General features: G+C 49.6%; 6 protein-coding genes across 6 annotated transcripts; 3 read left to right on the top strand and 3 right to left on the bottom strand.

Moving 5' to 3' along the window:
• Positions 1-732: 732 nt before the first annotated feature.
• On the bottom strand, positions 733-3,195 carry Pdw03_4418 (RabGAP/TBC; the record flags this gene model as incomplete). The annotated part of the gene is made up of 6 exons (XM_014675683.1): positions 733-1,943; positions 2,002-2,144; positions 2,199-2,716; positions 2,793-2,951; positions 3,005-3,122; positions 3,173-3,195. 6 exons carry the CDS (start codon positions 3,193-3,195, stop codon positions 733-735), a joined length of 2,172 nt encoding a protein of 723 aa, XP_014531169.1.
• A 267-nt stretch (positions 3,196-3,462) lies between these two features.
• Pdw03_4417 (serine/threonine-protein kinase ppk6) lies at positions 3,463-4,956 on the top strand (the record flags this gene model as incomplete). Its single annotated transcript, XM_014675684.1, has 1 exon — positions 3,463-4,956. The coding sequence occupies one exon, from the start codon at positions 3,463-3,465 to the stop codon at positions 4,954-4,956; it is 1,494 nt and encodes a 497-aa protein (XP_014531170.1).
• Positions 4,957-5,243: 287 nt separating this feature from the next.
• On the top strand, positions 5,244-7,717 carry Pdw03_4416 (Fungal transcriptional regulatory protein, N-terminal; the record flags this gene model as incomplete). The annotated part of the gene is made up of 9 exons (XM_066100740.1): positions 5,244-5,284; positions 5,331-5,453; positions 5,504-5,598; positions 5,646-5,801; positions 5,848-6,386; positions 6,441-6,711; positions 6,762-6,934; positions 6,985-7,168; positions 7,224-7,717. 9 exons carry the CDS (start codon positions 5,244-5,246, stop codon positions 7,715-7,717), a joined length of 2,076 nt encoding a protein of 691 aa, XP_065956140.1.
• Positions 7,718-7,898: 181 nt separating this feature from the next.
• Positions 7,899-9,279, bottom strand: Pdw03_4415 (FAD dependent oxidoreductase; the record flags this gene model as incomplete). The annotated part of the gene is made up of 2 exons (XM_014675686.1): positions 7,899-8,996; positions 9,070-9,279. 2 exons carry the CDS (start codon positions 9,277-9,279, stop codon positions 7,899-7,901), a joined length of 1,308 nt encoding a protein of 435 aa, XP_014531172.1.
• Positions 9,280-10,382: 1,103 nt separating this feature from the next.
• On the bottom strand, positions 10,383-12,287 carry Pdw03_4414 (Aldehyde dehydrogenase, C-terminal; the record flags this gene model as incomplete). Its single annotated transcript, XM_014675687.1, has 4 exons — positions 10,383-10,558; positions 10,617-11,566; positions 11,624-12,096; positions 12,147-12,287. 4 exons carry the CDS (start codon positions 12,285-12,287, stop codon positions 10,383-10,385), a joined length of 1,740 nt encoding a protein of 579 aa, XP_014531173.1.
• Positions 12,288-12,614: 327 nt separating this feature from the next.
• Positions 12,615-13,505, top strand: Pdw03_4413 (Enoyl-CoA hydratase/isomerase, conserved site; the record flags this gene model as incomplete). Its single annotated transcript, XM_014675688.1, has 2 exons — positions 12,615-12,742; positions 12,791-13,505. 2 exons carry the CDS (start codon positions 12,615-12,617, stop codon positions 13,503-13,505), a joined length of 843 nt encoding a protein of 280 aa, XP_014531174.1.
• Positions 13,506-13,623: the final 118 nt, after the last annotated feature.

Here is a 13,623-nt window from a genome sequence, read left to right as displayed (position 1 = left end):
AAACAGCAGCGGGGAAAAGAGAGTGGGGAGGAGGAAAATGCCTGCGAGGAAAAAGGGAACTGGGTCCCCCTCCGTGATGTAATAGCTTTGTTCTAGTATTTTATATCTTGAAGATTTCAGTTTTCAAGTATCTAACAGTCATTTCTCTATTTCTCCGTCGGAAAAAGTCCCAAATCAAAATCAATTAAACAATCTCCCTTGAACAAATTATTTGCTTTGTTTAGATCCGCTGATCGACATGTTTCTATCCCAGGCGGAAAAACTTACCGCTGAAGACTCGTAGAATTCAGATCTATACAAGATACAAAACATGATCCCATCTTAAATGGAGCCAAAGATCAAGCAACCACTTGAATACTTGAAGATTGTTACCCCGCTCCGCCAATGCAGCAAGTCAGGACCAAGGTATTCCTTTAAAATCTAGAGATGATGTAAAGTGGCTTTCTCAAATAGATCCGAGCGCCCCATGTGGGCTTTGACTCCAGTGGCCACTTGCTATCTATGAAGTTGGAAAACTGGTTCACAGGGTACAATGAGTCAGAAAATGAGGTAGAAATTAGATTCTGCAAAACAGATGCCTCCTTTTGTGGCATGGGTGTTCGTAGCCAGATTCTATGTAGGAAATCGTAACAGTTGCAGCCTAGCAAGAGATAAGAAGGGAGACTAGCTTCGACCTGGAGTATGTATCTCCTGTGCATGCGCAAGCTCTGGCATTGGTCAAAGAGGGAGATACTATGGTGGGCCGGTCCCTGACAGAGAATCCCGAGAGCCCCGAAGACTGTCCAGCGCCAATTGGTTATGCTCAGAATCGGTTCCTGGACTGTCATCTCCGCTCAATCCGAACAAGGTTTTCGGTTTGGGTTTCCCTCGGCTTTGGTCTAGATGTCGAGTCTGTTCCGGCGGCGGCGATGTCGAGCTAACAAAGCCCGACAGATTCCGACCACCGCCAAGCATCCATGAGAATCCCGAATCCGTCATAGAAGGTCGCACAGCTGATCGCAAAGGTATGTCTTGCGGGCTCTCCGTCTTCCTGTGACTATTCGTCCGACTTGCCATGTCTAGGCTCATGGAATTGGTTTCAGTCGCGGGTTTTGGCCCGGTCATATCCGCGTTGGCGGAGTTCCTCGTTCGGGATTGTCCCTCGTTTGCCACACTGTTGTCTTCTGCTTTACCCACGGTTGAGGTGGCTGTCTCTTGTAGCTCGTCCGGTTGGCTCAATCCACCGTCTACACGGGAACCAAGAGGGGGTTCTACTGGTATAGAAGAATCTTCGAGGCAGACCTGAACACTCTCAGCTTTGACCAGGGCCTGCTTCACTGCGCTGCTCGTATCAACATCAAGGTCCTTGATATTTGCCAGCTGCGAGCCAAGATCACTCAAAGCCTCACGTAAAATCATCGCCAAAGCCTGATTCCTTTGCTCAAGTAGATCAATCTTCGTTTCCAGTCTGCCCGAGGCCGCCTTGGATTTAAAGTCCGATTCTGATGCCGCGGAAACAGACCTCAAAGAGCCAGCACGCATGTGCGGTTCAAAATGCATCGTCTGCATATTTTTCCTGGCTTCCGTCACGGCGCCACGAACAGCTTTGGCTACGCCCCAGGTCTCTGTCCGGCGTTGAATTCCCTGGGACACATCCTGGAAAAGAGATTCGAGACTTTTGGGGCTGTTCCGGGCTGGTGACCTAGCAGGGGAGTTGCTTGCACTGTGTTTCTTGAAGTCTTCCCAAAGGAAGGCCTTCCTCGTGGGCCGTGTACCAGGGTGGTTGCGGGATTTGGAATCAGGCGGTCTCCCTGAATATTTTGATATGATGAAACTGCCTCGATTGGCAGTAGGGTTTTGTTCCAGATAGAGTGCATCTTCCACAAAGGTCTGAGGTTTGTGTGGTTGGGGCGAAGGATAGCGAAGTAATAATGTTAAGGCGGTTGTGTAGTCGGCCGTGAGCACTAAACGATGCACGTCAGCAAGATAAAATACATTAGGGAATTGTGCAGGTCGACCGACATTGCCAACGGATTCTAAGCAGCATTGCAATGCAAGTGAAATCAATAAGTTCAGACCGTACTCCATGAGCAAACAGTAGATCCCACATGGTTAGGACGTCGTTAAATGGAAATTCTCGCCCAAACAAAAGGCGCATCCAGCGGCTTTCTAGTGAGTTAGTACGGAAGGAAATGAATGGGGGTCTGAACGCAGCTCACGTAAGGAAAATTTGCGGTAATACATCCACAGCTTCCAGATGCTCAGCGAGCTCATTATCGATAACCGCCAAAGCTTCTTTATGGAGATAGTGGCACCGATCAACTATCGGAATGACATCTATCTGGCCATTTGCCGACCGGGTCTCGCCGTGTTCATAGCATATGCGGCTCGTCTGCATAACAGAGAGGAATAGTGCAAATGAATCATGTTCCACGAATTGTGCATCAAGAAGCTTTAGCATCAAACCCTCACTTGTATCCTTGTTCATGCCAAGCCCTCCGGGGTGTGGCTTCACCGAGTCTCGATCTACTGCCCAGAGAATAGGCGCGAGTAGTTCGTGCATTCCTTGTCGGTAGCCGACATCTGGATTGAGCTTCGAGTAGACGAACAGAATATCAGTCAACTTAGATTTCGTTTCGGGCTCTTGGAAAAAAAAATTTTCTTGCAAGCATCGATCGACATCTTGGAGGATCTCGGCACGCAGCGTCTCGTCGAGTCGGAGTGTTTGCCAGGGGGACTGATTGCTCCAACAAGAATTAGTTAGGAGGATTTTTCAGATTGGGCGAAAGACAGCGAGAGGGCGATTCACATACCTGCTCATCGTCCGCCAGTGGATCAACAGTCGACTCTAAATCGTCCGGATGTTCGATGTATTTCAAGAAATGATCTCGCAGCGCACGATAGGCATCCCGGGATTCGTCGAGCTTAGGCGCCCATTCAGTTTTATCCAAGCCGTCGAAGAGAAGAAACGACTTTATGAAGAATGAGCAAATATCCCCATACTATGTTGTCTTGTCTACAGAACCTTCCAGCAAACAGACCTCAGTCCGTCATTGCACAGGTTTCCTCCTTGCTCGGATTGCAACGCCGCTCGGAGGTCGGAAGGTGTTTCGTTGTCGGAGAACAGGATGTCCCATCTCTTTCTGCGAGGGTCAGTACAAGTCAAAATTTGGTCACAATTTGGGGGAAGTACCTAGTCTCCTCAATGGTTCTCATTGCTGAGGATGACGGAAGGAGCCTAGAAAGATGAGGGGGATGCGATAGTAGACCGCCCGTGCCTTATCTCACACCACTCGGCCATTGCGACATTCCACCGCTGTATACTCCGGAAGTTTACGCACCTAAATCGACACAGATTGCGGCTGGTATCAGCATATTCGATCTTGTGTCTCCGCCCCTGCAGAAACTCGTTGTAGCGCTGTACTTGTAGCGCTACACTTTATGTCACCTTTCAAAGCTTCATGAGATTCGTGGGCATTCAAAATGTCCGCAGATCTGTTAGCAGCGTTTGGCCAGGCACCTGTTCCAGACAGCAAGTCCATACAGAAGCCATCGCAATACCGAAAACCCCCGTTCCTCACTGTCGACGGGAACTTCGATTTCTTCGGGTCATCAGAAAGTGTGCAGCACAAGGAACGTTCCAATCCGAACCCGGCAGCAGTCAGTCAATTTGCAGCTCCTGAAGCCTCACGGCAAAGCCCTGGTCATCAGGAATTTGACCTTCCGTTGAATCCAGGTAGCGATTTATTTTTCGATGCAGCATTGGACGCACCAGCAAGTGATGAAGACGATTGGGGTGAATTCGAGGGCCCTGATGCAAACACTCAACATGCACAATCAACGTCTCTTTGGCGATCCACAATAACTATGTCGCCGTCGCCAGAGCCTCGGCAAGATTCTACGCAGGTTTCTACTACAATTGACTTGCTGGATTCACTCTCTATGCAAGACTCAAGACTAGTTGTGAAACATCCGTCGACAATTGCCAAAAAGAACCCAAACCTTGGACATAGTAACAACCAACATCAGGCGACATGGGAGGATGATTCTTTTGGTGACTGGGGCGATTTCACTGATGCACCTGCTAGCCAACCCACCCCCAAGGTCTCCGAGAAAAGAACACAACCTCCTAGAACATCACCTACAAAGCCGCCTGTTAAATCTACTAATGCGCCTGCATCAACCTGGGATGACGATGCCTTCGATGACTGGGGTGATTTCTCAGATGGGCCTATTGTGAAGGCTCTACCCAAATCCAAACCCGCCTCACCGCCGACGGCCCCTAGCCCGGCTCCTAGTAGTTCTGTCTCTGGGACCACAGCCCCAACGGCCACCATTCGTCCAACAAACATTCCACCGCCATCAATCCTTCTCGAGTTATTCTTAGATGTGTTTGAGAATCTTCGGAAAGAGGCTACACTCGCAAAATCCCAGCTGCGATCCTCGGCTTCACCGTCCTCACAGGCCGTTTCAACTACAGCCTTGAACGTTCACCTTGTTCTTCAAACGGCCGCCCGCATCATTGCCGGTCGTAGTCTCCGATGGAAACGTGACACAATTCTTAGTCAAAGTATGCGAATCGGCCCTGCCCGTTCTGGCAAAGCCGGTGGGATGAAACTTAACAGCGTGAACAAACAAGAGAACATCAAAGAAGAACAAGATGCCGTCGATGTGCTCACTACTTGGCGTGAACGGGCGGTGGTGTTCAATGCTATTCTACAAGCCGCAGGCCAGCGGCCGATCCCTGTTGTCCAAGATCCTAGTGCGTTCAAGGTTATTACGGCACGGGCGGACCAGGGCGCATTGAAGGCATCCCATCCATGTGCACTCTGTTCCCTTAAAAGAGATGAGCGGGTGTTACGGGTGGATGAACAAAGCGTTCAAGACAGCTTTGGAGAATGGTGGACTGAGCATTGGGGTCACACGGCATGCAGGCAATTTTGGGAGACAAATCGAAATCTACTTGGGCAGCGTTGAAAGGTTAGAAAAAGAAGAAGAAAGTCCGGAGCATAGGAGTATACAAAGATAAAGATGTCAAATGGCCATAGATTGGAATTCTTTTGAATCATCGGGAGGGAACCCGACGACACATCAATCTTTCTCTATCTTCAGAACAGATAAGGTGGTGTATCCACATCGCTACCAAACTATCTGATTCGTCCTGGTCTTGATAACAAGAGATCCCCTCACGGCCCTCACGGGCCCTCACGGGGAACTTTTCCCCCGCATTTCGGTTTGGCTGATTTCTGCATATTTCAACACAGATGGCGGGCAATGGAAGAGTCACAAAACGGTCCTCAAATGCGTAAGTTAGATCCTAAATTAATGAAAAACACTCACTAACAATTTAGTTGTGTGCGATGCCGAAGACAAAAGATCAAATGTTCCGGGTCGCAGCCATGCGACGGATGTAGCAAGCGGAAACTTAGCTGCATATTCAATGACCGCGATCAGAAGATCCTGGTAACAAGAGGGCAAGTCAACTGGACCATTGAGAAGAATCGATGACTCACATTCATCGCAGCTACATCCTGGAACTGCAGCAGAAGATTGCGCGTATAGAGCAGAACGAGAAGGGCCAAGTGAGCCCTTTCAGCTCGAATTTCGATACTCAAATCGGTTTGTTTTGCTTTCTGTTAAAGTGATTACCTACTAACCCATTCCAGATCCCAAAGATCCCCAAGATGTACCTCCGTTGGAGAGGACTACTACCCCGGAGGATCATGATGAAGCTCAGGATCTGGAGGATCTAGACTCGGGGCTAGCCAACCCGTTATCATCCGGTCCTCCTACTTTCATGTCTGCAGCGAATGGCCGCACATGTAGGTTCCGCTGGGGTGCTGAAATGCGCAACTCTAACATCTATAGTCTATCTTGGAACATCATCCAACTGGTCATTCACTCGGCGAGTTCTCAGTTTGGCACATCAGCACCTCTATCAGGATGCACTACCCACGGAAACTTTGATATTTGATGAAACGACCTATGAACTCGGGTGGGACGGGTTACGAACAACTCCGGGCCCAGATGTTCCAGTTGTCCCGACTCGCGACCACACAATGTATCTGATCAACGCCGTGCAATTCAGGTGCGGGCAGTTGTATCACCTTTTCGACGAAGATGAGTTCATGAGCTCGTTGCAGAAATTTTACACTGGAGATGGACAATCTATGACAAACACTTTGTGGTACATCCATTTTCTCCTTATCCTGGCCTTTGGGAAAGGGTTCGTTCAGCCCAAGGCCCAAGGCAAAAAGCCACCAGGGGTGTGCTATTTCGTCAAAGCTTTGCAGCTTTTGCCTGACCCGACTGCTCTATACCGGGACCCTATGCTCGGAACAGAAATTTTATGTTGCATCGCTCTATACTACCAGTGTGTCGACTATCGAACATCAGCACATAACTACGTAAGGTTGCTAACGAATTTCTCAGCTGAAACGTCTGACTGACCAATGCTCTAGATCGGTCAAGCAATCCGAATCGCTATGGCACAAGGAATGCACACCAGTATGCCAGTCGAAGATTTGGGACATGACATGGTCCAAAGATCCGGCAAAATCTGGTGGACTATATATATACTGGATCGAGAAATGACATCGTTAATGGGTCTGCCTCAATCAATCAATGACCGATATGTGCAAACCCAGCTCCCCACCTTTGCAGACCCATCGGAGACCATGTCATTAGGCATGCACATCAAGTTGTCTCAGATCATTGCCGAAGTGAACAGCAGTAAGGTTCCTTAAGCCCCCCTGGTTGATCACCTCTGACAAAATAAACAGCTATATATGTTGTCAATGGGCGCATCAACCGGACATTTCTGGTTAGCACAAAAGCAGCATTGGCGAATATCGCAGGGCTTGCCGATGAGCTTCGCGAGTCATTCCCGCTACACTTGGATCCAGGCAGCGGAGTTTCTCGCATATCAGCATATTTACATCTCCAATATCACCAGGTAAGTGTCTAATTCGTTGTTAAATGAGAGACCACTCACACAACATCCAGTGTATCATCCTAGCCACCCGGCCTCTCCTATTCTGCTTTCTTAAAATCCGCTTCGAATCCCCCCAAAGCTGTGTGGAATCTCTCAATGCCTCCCGAAACGTCCGGAATCTGATGCAAATGTGTCTTGAATCCGCTCAGCACATCATCAGCATTCTCTCCAGTCTACAGAGTCAAGGCCTCTTAGGTAAAAATAACCTTTGGTCATAGACAGGCCTTCTCAACTAACATCCCAATTCTAGAAAACTTCCTCCCCTTTGATCTAGAATCAGTCTTCGTATCCACAATCATCCTCCTCATGGGCCCGGCCATCGACCCACGTGTACTAGAAAGCCACCCCAACTGGCTGGAGAAAGCATATTCCATCTTTGACGAAATGATCAGAGACGGCAACCAAGTTGCCAAATTCCGGCGATCCGAGCTCCAGCAGCTACATGAGACATTAATAGGCTGTATCTCTAGCGATCAGCCCCGACCCTTGCCAGTCTCTGAATTCTTCCAGCAGGCTAATGTTCTTCCCCACCCGACTTCCCCTTCTGCAACACCGGTTCCTGGTGCTATACCTCAGTGTGTTCGATACGATGATGCGCTTCTGAGGCCGGATCCTGATTTCGATGTGGAGTGTGATTTTAGTACGATGCTGACTTCGGCTGAGATCATGGCTGTTGCAGACTCGATTGAGAGTTATGATACTGAGTGGGTGTCAAATGCAATGATTGAGCATAGAATATGGTAGATTGAACATGTGATGAATTGACGACTTGCAAATTTGTCTCTACCGACCTCCTCAATCCATTCTATCCGTTCTCAAATAACTCTGAACCCGGTCTACGACATGAAGGGAATAGTGGTACATATTCTGAAATATGAAAATACCGTAATTATGAACACATGCACTCATCTAGTTTTCAAATAATCTAAAGCTTAGCCAATACCGCAGGCCGAATCTCAGAGAGCTCCTTTGACTCTCCAAGACGCCAGCTCACATCACCACCCCAATTCCCCTTGCCCTCGTTAGGGTCAGTGTGCTTCCATTTCCACCTTGTTTCACTCTGCTGACCAGCCTGGAGGAAATCCGACACCCACGATCCAAAGATGGGGAACATCTTGAACCCATGCCCGGAATCACCGGACAACAAAACAACCGAGGACGACGTCCCGGGAACAAAATCAATGATAAAGTCCGAGTCATCAGTATCCGCAAACCAGCAAAGCGACTTCTTAACCAGCGGACGGTTCGCCAGCGCCGGAAAAGTCTGCGCCAGCAATTTCCTCATCTGCCTCTCATCGTGCTCCGGTACAAAGGCACTTTCCTCCAAAGTCCCCGGCGCATGAGAAATACCCGTCTTAGGATCCGTATTGATATAGCCTCCTCCCATGGGACAAATCTTCAGCAAGTTGGTTTCTGGGTCGGGCTCAAAGAGGAATCCCAGATCCCGAGCGTAGGTAACAGGAATACCACGCAGCGCAGAAGTCTCTTCATCGGTAAGAAGAACATGTGCCACAGACCACGACTTGGCCACGACCTTCTTCCCGATCTCCGGGACAAGACGGCCCACCGCACCACCCGCTGCGACAATCACCAGCGAAGATGGGTGGAACTTCCCCTCCTTTGTTCGGATCCCGGAGCTCTTCTTGCCCTGCAGGGTGCTGACATAGACGATTTCGTCGACTGCGCCGCGTTCGCCGAGGTAGAAGCGCACGCCGGCGGCCTGCGCGGCGCGGTATACTCCTGCCAGGGCATTCCCGGAGTGGGCATACCCGTCGAAGCGGTTCAGGTATCCGTTCCATCCGGTCAAGGGGCCATCGAGCTGCCAGCAAGCTTGGCGAATGTCGTCTACACCATTGAGCGGTACGACGTGTGGTTTGATTTGATCACTTGCATTTGCCGAAGCTCGGAATCTGTTGAGGGTGTCGATGGCTTTCTGGGGCGCTTCGCCAGACACACAGTGGAGGAAGCCAGTTTGGTGGAAGTGAGGTGCGAAAAGAGGTGTTTTCCATGCGGCGATAGCTTTCTGAATCATCGAACAGGACACCGGTCAGTAATCAACTCGGTTACTATTTGTGCATCGAAGATGCTGGACTTACAATCGTCAAATCGGTGTAGAAGGGATCCTCGTATTCCGCGCGCACAATCTTGTTCAGATCATTGGCGGCCGAATACCGCGGCGGAATGTGTTCATCCCTCTCAAAGACAGAAATATTCGTGAAGCCCGAGCGAGTCAAGTGAAGAGCGCTGGAGAGCCCGAAGGCTCCGCCGCCTACAATGATGATTGGGTCGGACTTGGAGATAGCCATCTGAGATGAGGATGTAGTTGAAAATCTTCTACCAGATGGTCTAATAGTTCTATATCTATAGTTACACAGCTCAACATGAGTCAACGGCGTCAATTCCGACATCTAGAACGAGTGCGGGGGCTGAGAGAGGGACTACCGGGAGGGCTCCCGATGTGCCCAAAATAGGCTTTGAGATTCTGGATATCTTTGATATCCTTGATAAGAGAATGGAGCCACGTAATAGGTAATAAGTGGGCATGATAACTGAAGTATCATCTGATGAGGGGGTGAATGATTGAGAATAGTTACATTTCCGGCTGATTGCAAAAGGCTTATACCCCTGACTTGGGAGGTGTACCTTCCTATTTGGGGTATTGTTTCTGCCTCCTACTCCAGTCTACCCCTCCTTCACCGCCTTTGAGTGGTCGTAAGCAAGTACCACCAGTTTGTCCGTAAGCCCTAAGCCCTAAAGCATACACTTCTTTAAGAAAGACCTCAGCACCATGCCCGGCACTATACCAGGTAGAACACACCGGTTTTTTCTAATCCAACTGTAGGTTTACAAGAAGCGACCGAAACCATGGCAGATCTCCAATTGAGAAGGTACTGACATCTCAGGCAGGGTTGTTACAGTAACCATGAAAAAGATGCGCAAAGATACAGGTTTCTAGTTGCGGAACAGGGACTTCTTCTCATTTTTTATGATCAGAAGAGTTCTTAGTCACAATATGGTTAGTCTGATATTCTTGGTTTTACAAGTGAAAAGTCCTTTGCAGATTGTCGAAGGGTGATAAGCCCGGTATGTTCACGCTGTCCTATTGTTCATTGTCAACTTCGGTATCGCACCGAGATGAAAACAGATCCAGAAATGAGACACCCATCAAAAAAGACAGCAGAGTGGGATCGGACATTTTACAACCCCAACATCATCTCCAGCCAGATAAATAAGACCATTCAAATCCCACCTCATTCAGGCCAGAGGCCGCCGAAGCGGTCAACTACTCTAGTGTCATCTTGTTTTGGAAGTGGACTCATTAAAAAAATACATAACAGTAGGCTTCCATTATGAAAGTACATGTAGGCTAGCGTAAAATCTATTATTCGTTCATTTTCATGTCCCAACGTTAGTGGTTGCTGGGATAAGTGAAACCCGCGTCCTGATCGAAAAACTCCTCCTTGATCAACCGAGGGCTAACAAACCGACGAAGAGTGTCGGCGCTACCAGCCTTGTCGTTGGTTCCGCTAGCACGGGCACCACCGAAAGACTGCTGGCCAATCAGGGCAGCGGTTGTCTTGCAATCTGGAAAAGATGAACGGTTAGATTGAACAACAATTCACGTAGACACGGCGAGACTTACTGATGTAGAAGTTACCGGCAGAGTACCGGAGCGCATCTTCAGCCTGGCGGATGGCAACGCGATCCTTGGCAAAGACAGCACCAGTCAAGGCAAATCCACCCCCATTCTGATCAACAGACTTCAAAATAGACGTCCATTCGGCATCCTTGTAGATGTACACGGTAAGCACGGGACCGAAGATCTCCTCGTTGAAAAGTCTGTGGTCTGGTGATTCGGCCTGGTACACAGTAGGGTGCACGTAGTATCCAACAGATTCATCATACGTACCACCCGCAATCAGCTGGAGCGAGGGGTCCTTGTTGCTAGCATCAATGATGGACTTGATCTTCTCAAATGATCCACGGTGGATGACGGGGCCCATAAAAGCCTCCAAATCCTTGTCCGGGCTTCCAATGGTAATCTCCTGGATGGAAGCCTTCAACTTGGTAAGGAACTCCTCTGCACGAGACTCGGGCAGGTAGAGACGAGATGTGGCAGAGCACTTCTGACCCTGGTATTCGAATGAGCCACGAACGGTATGGTTGACCGCACTGGTGATATCGGCCGAGGGGTGAATAAGGTGGAAATTCTTTCCGCTGGTCTCGGCAACGAAGCGAGGGAACTCGCGGTATTTCTTCTCGGCAACACCCTGGCCAATCTTTCCGTACAAAGAACGGAAGACATCGGAAGAGCCGATGAAGTTCAAGCCGGCGAAATCGTGGTGGGAGAGCACCGTCTCGGTAATAGCTTCGGGGTCACCGGTCACAAATTGGATCACATTGGGAGGAAGACCAGCTTCCAAAAGAACCTTGTAGAGCAAAGAGCTGGCGTAAACGTTAGATGCCGAAGGCTTCCACAGTACGACGTTACCCATCAGCGCAGGTCCGCAGATCAGGTTACCGCCAATGGCTGTGAAGTTGAAAGGGGAGACAGCGTAAACGAAGCCCTCCAAGGGACGGTAGTCGATACGACTGCGAGTAGTTAGCAACGGATCCCGTAATAGCTCAACATCTTTGATATAGACTAACCTCCACATGCCATCACTGCCACGAGTGGGCTGCTTCTCCAAGATTTCCGCCGCCCAGTTGCAGTTCTGGCGGAAGAAATCCGCCAATTCAGCCGCAGCATCAATCTCTCCCTGCCAGATGTTCTTTCCTTGTCCAAGCATCGTAGCCGCAATAATTTCATATCGATACTTGGTGCACAGCAGCTCAGCAGCCTTGAGGAAGATTGAAGCTCGGTCAACGAATGGGGTATCTTGCCAGCTTTGCTTTGCCTCCAGGGCTAGTTCAATCGCTGATCGGGTTTGCTCTTCAGTGGCAAGTGGGTAGTTTGTGAAGGTGACGGCGTGTTCGGAGGGCAATTGCTGATCCCAAGACTCGGAGCTTGCCTGATATTTTCCATCAAAGAAGAGCTCACTCCGCACGGGCAACTGAGAGCGGAGCTTGATCAATGCTTCTTCGAGCTTGGCGCGCTCTGGGGAGCCTTTCTTGTATAGAGGCTATCGTTGAATTAGCATTGAAATGGGCTACACGGTTTCATTAAACTCACGTTTGGTTCATTTCGAGCATCGGGGAGGCGGAATGGCAAGGTCGTCTTAGCACGAGTTTGAATAGAAAAGCTCACAGGAACAGAGCGTAGGCGAGAGCCAATAGGCCGTGCCGAGCGAAGTCTCATGAGTGTGGTAGACATTGTGAGTAGGAAGCCCGAGTTGAGGTGATGGCAACGTGAACTTGATCAGTCGGAGACGAAGAACAGAATGATTTAAACGTCAATGATCAACAAGCCCCTCCCCTTCGAAATATCGGAGGCTTCCCCGTTCACCCCACATGATAACTGCAGTAAGCTTGAGCTCCGGCGGAAAACATGAAGCTAAACGCGTGGCTGCTTCTCGGAATCTGCACCATCGGGAGGCTATCCGGTGCTCCTATCTGGCTGGGTTGAGTAGTGTACTCACTATCCATCATTTTCAAAGTAGATAAGCAAGACACTTGGAACTATGTACTTCACATTATCATTATGCAACAAGAAATTCAATCCAATGAAAGTCGCTGGGGCAACCCTGAACTAGGCCAGCTGGCTGGTGATCTCGCTGCGGCAGCAACCTCGGCATCCCTAGTAACACCTGCGGTCGCAATTATTGATAGGTTTGACTCGCTTCCAAGCGCGATGATTCCGCGCTAACAAGCACTCAGAGCGCTTGTCGAGCAAGCCGCGTTCAAGCAACCCATTCTCCGCGGACTTCGTCGGCATGCGCTCGGAGCCCTCCGACGGCCGGGTCTCTTCATCTTCCAGCGACCGTTTGGTATCGTTTGGACCCTTTACGCGGCAACCTATTCCGTGGCAAACTTGACCGACACAATCAGTCGCAAGCTTGAGATAACCGCCGCGGGGACAATCACGTTTGCCACAACTATGATGGCCAATGTGCCGCTAGCGCTGTGGAAGGACATCCGATTTGCGCAGGAATACGGTACCGGCAGGGGTCCCGATGCCAAGACATTGAACACTCCAATCGCTGTCCCCCATAATAAATCATTGGCACGAACTGCAGCTGCTATCTTCCTCGTGCGAGACGGTGTCACGATCTTTGGATCATTTACGTTGGCCCCGTGGTTGTCGGATGTCATCCCCGATGGCTTGGCGGATCATCCCCACGCAAAGCCGATCATCACCCAGTTGACCGTGCCCGTCTTGACTCAGCTGGTTGCTACTCCGCTGCATTTGTTGGCGTTGGATATGTATACACGACAATATACTGTACCCTTCCTGGAAAGAGTGAAGCATTCGCAGCGATATCTTCCTTCGTCGACCTTGTTGCGTTGTGTCCGTATCATTCCTGCTTTTGGGATTGGATGCTTGACGAATATGGAGTTGCGATCTGCTTGTCATGCCAAAGTCTCAGGGTAAACAAATCAAATTCTTGTCTAAACGGTTTATTCGTACCCTGTCAAGATGCCTGCCAACGGAACTAGCTACCGACGTAAATCTATATTCTCAGACAAGCTTCCCACTAAACAACCCCGAT

This window comes from Penicillium digitatum, chromosome 1 (genome assembly GCF_016767815.1).
Source record: "Penicillium digitatum chromosome 1, complete sequence".
Classification (NCBI taxonomy): Eukaryota; Fungi; Ascomycota; class Eurotiomycetes; order Eurotiales; family Aspergillaceae; genus Penicillium; species Penicillium digitatum.
The sequence above is the reverse complement of the archived record's forward strand: the minus strand, read 5'-3'. Positions and strand labels throughout refer to the sequence as shown.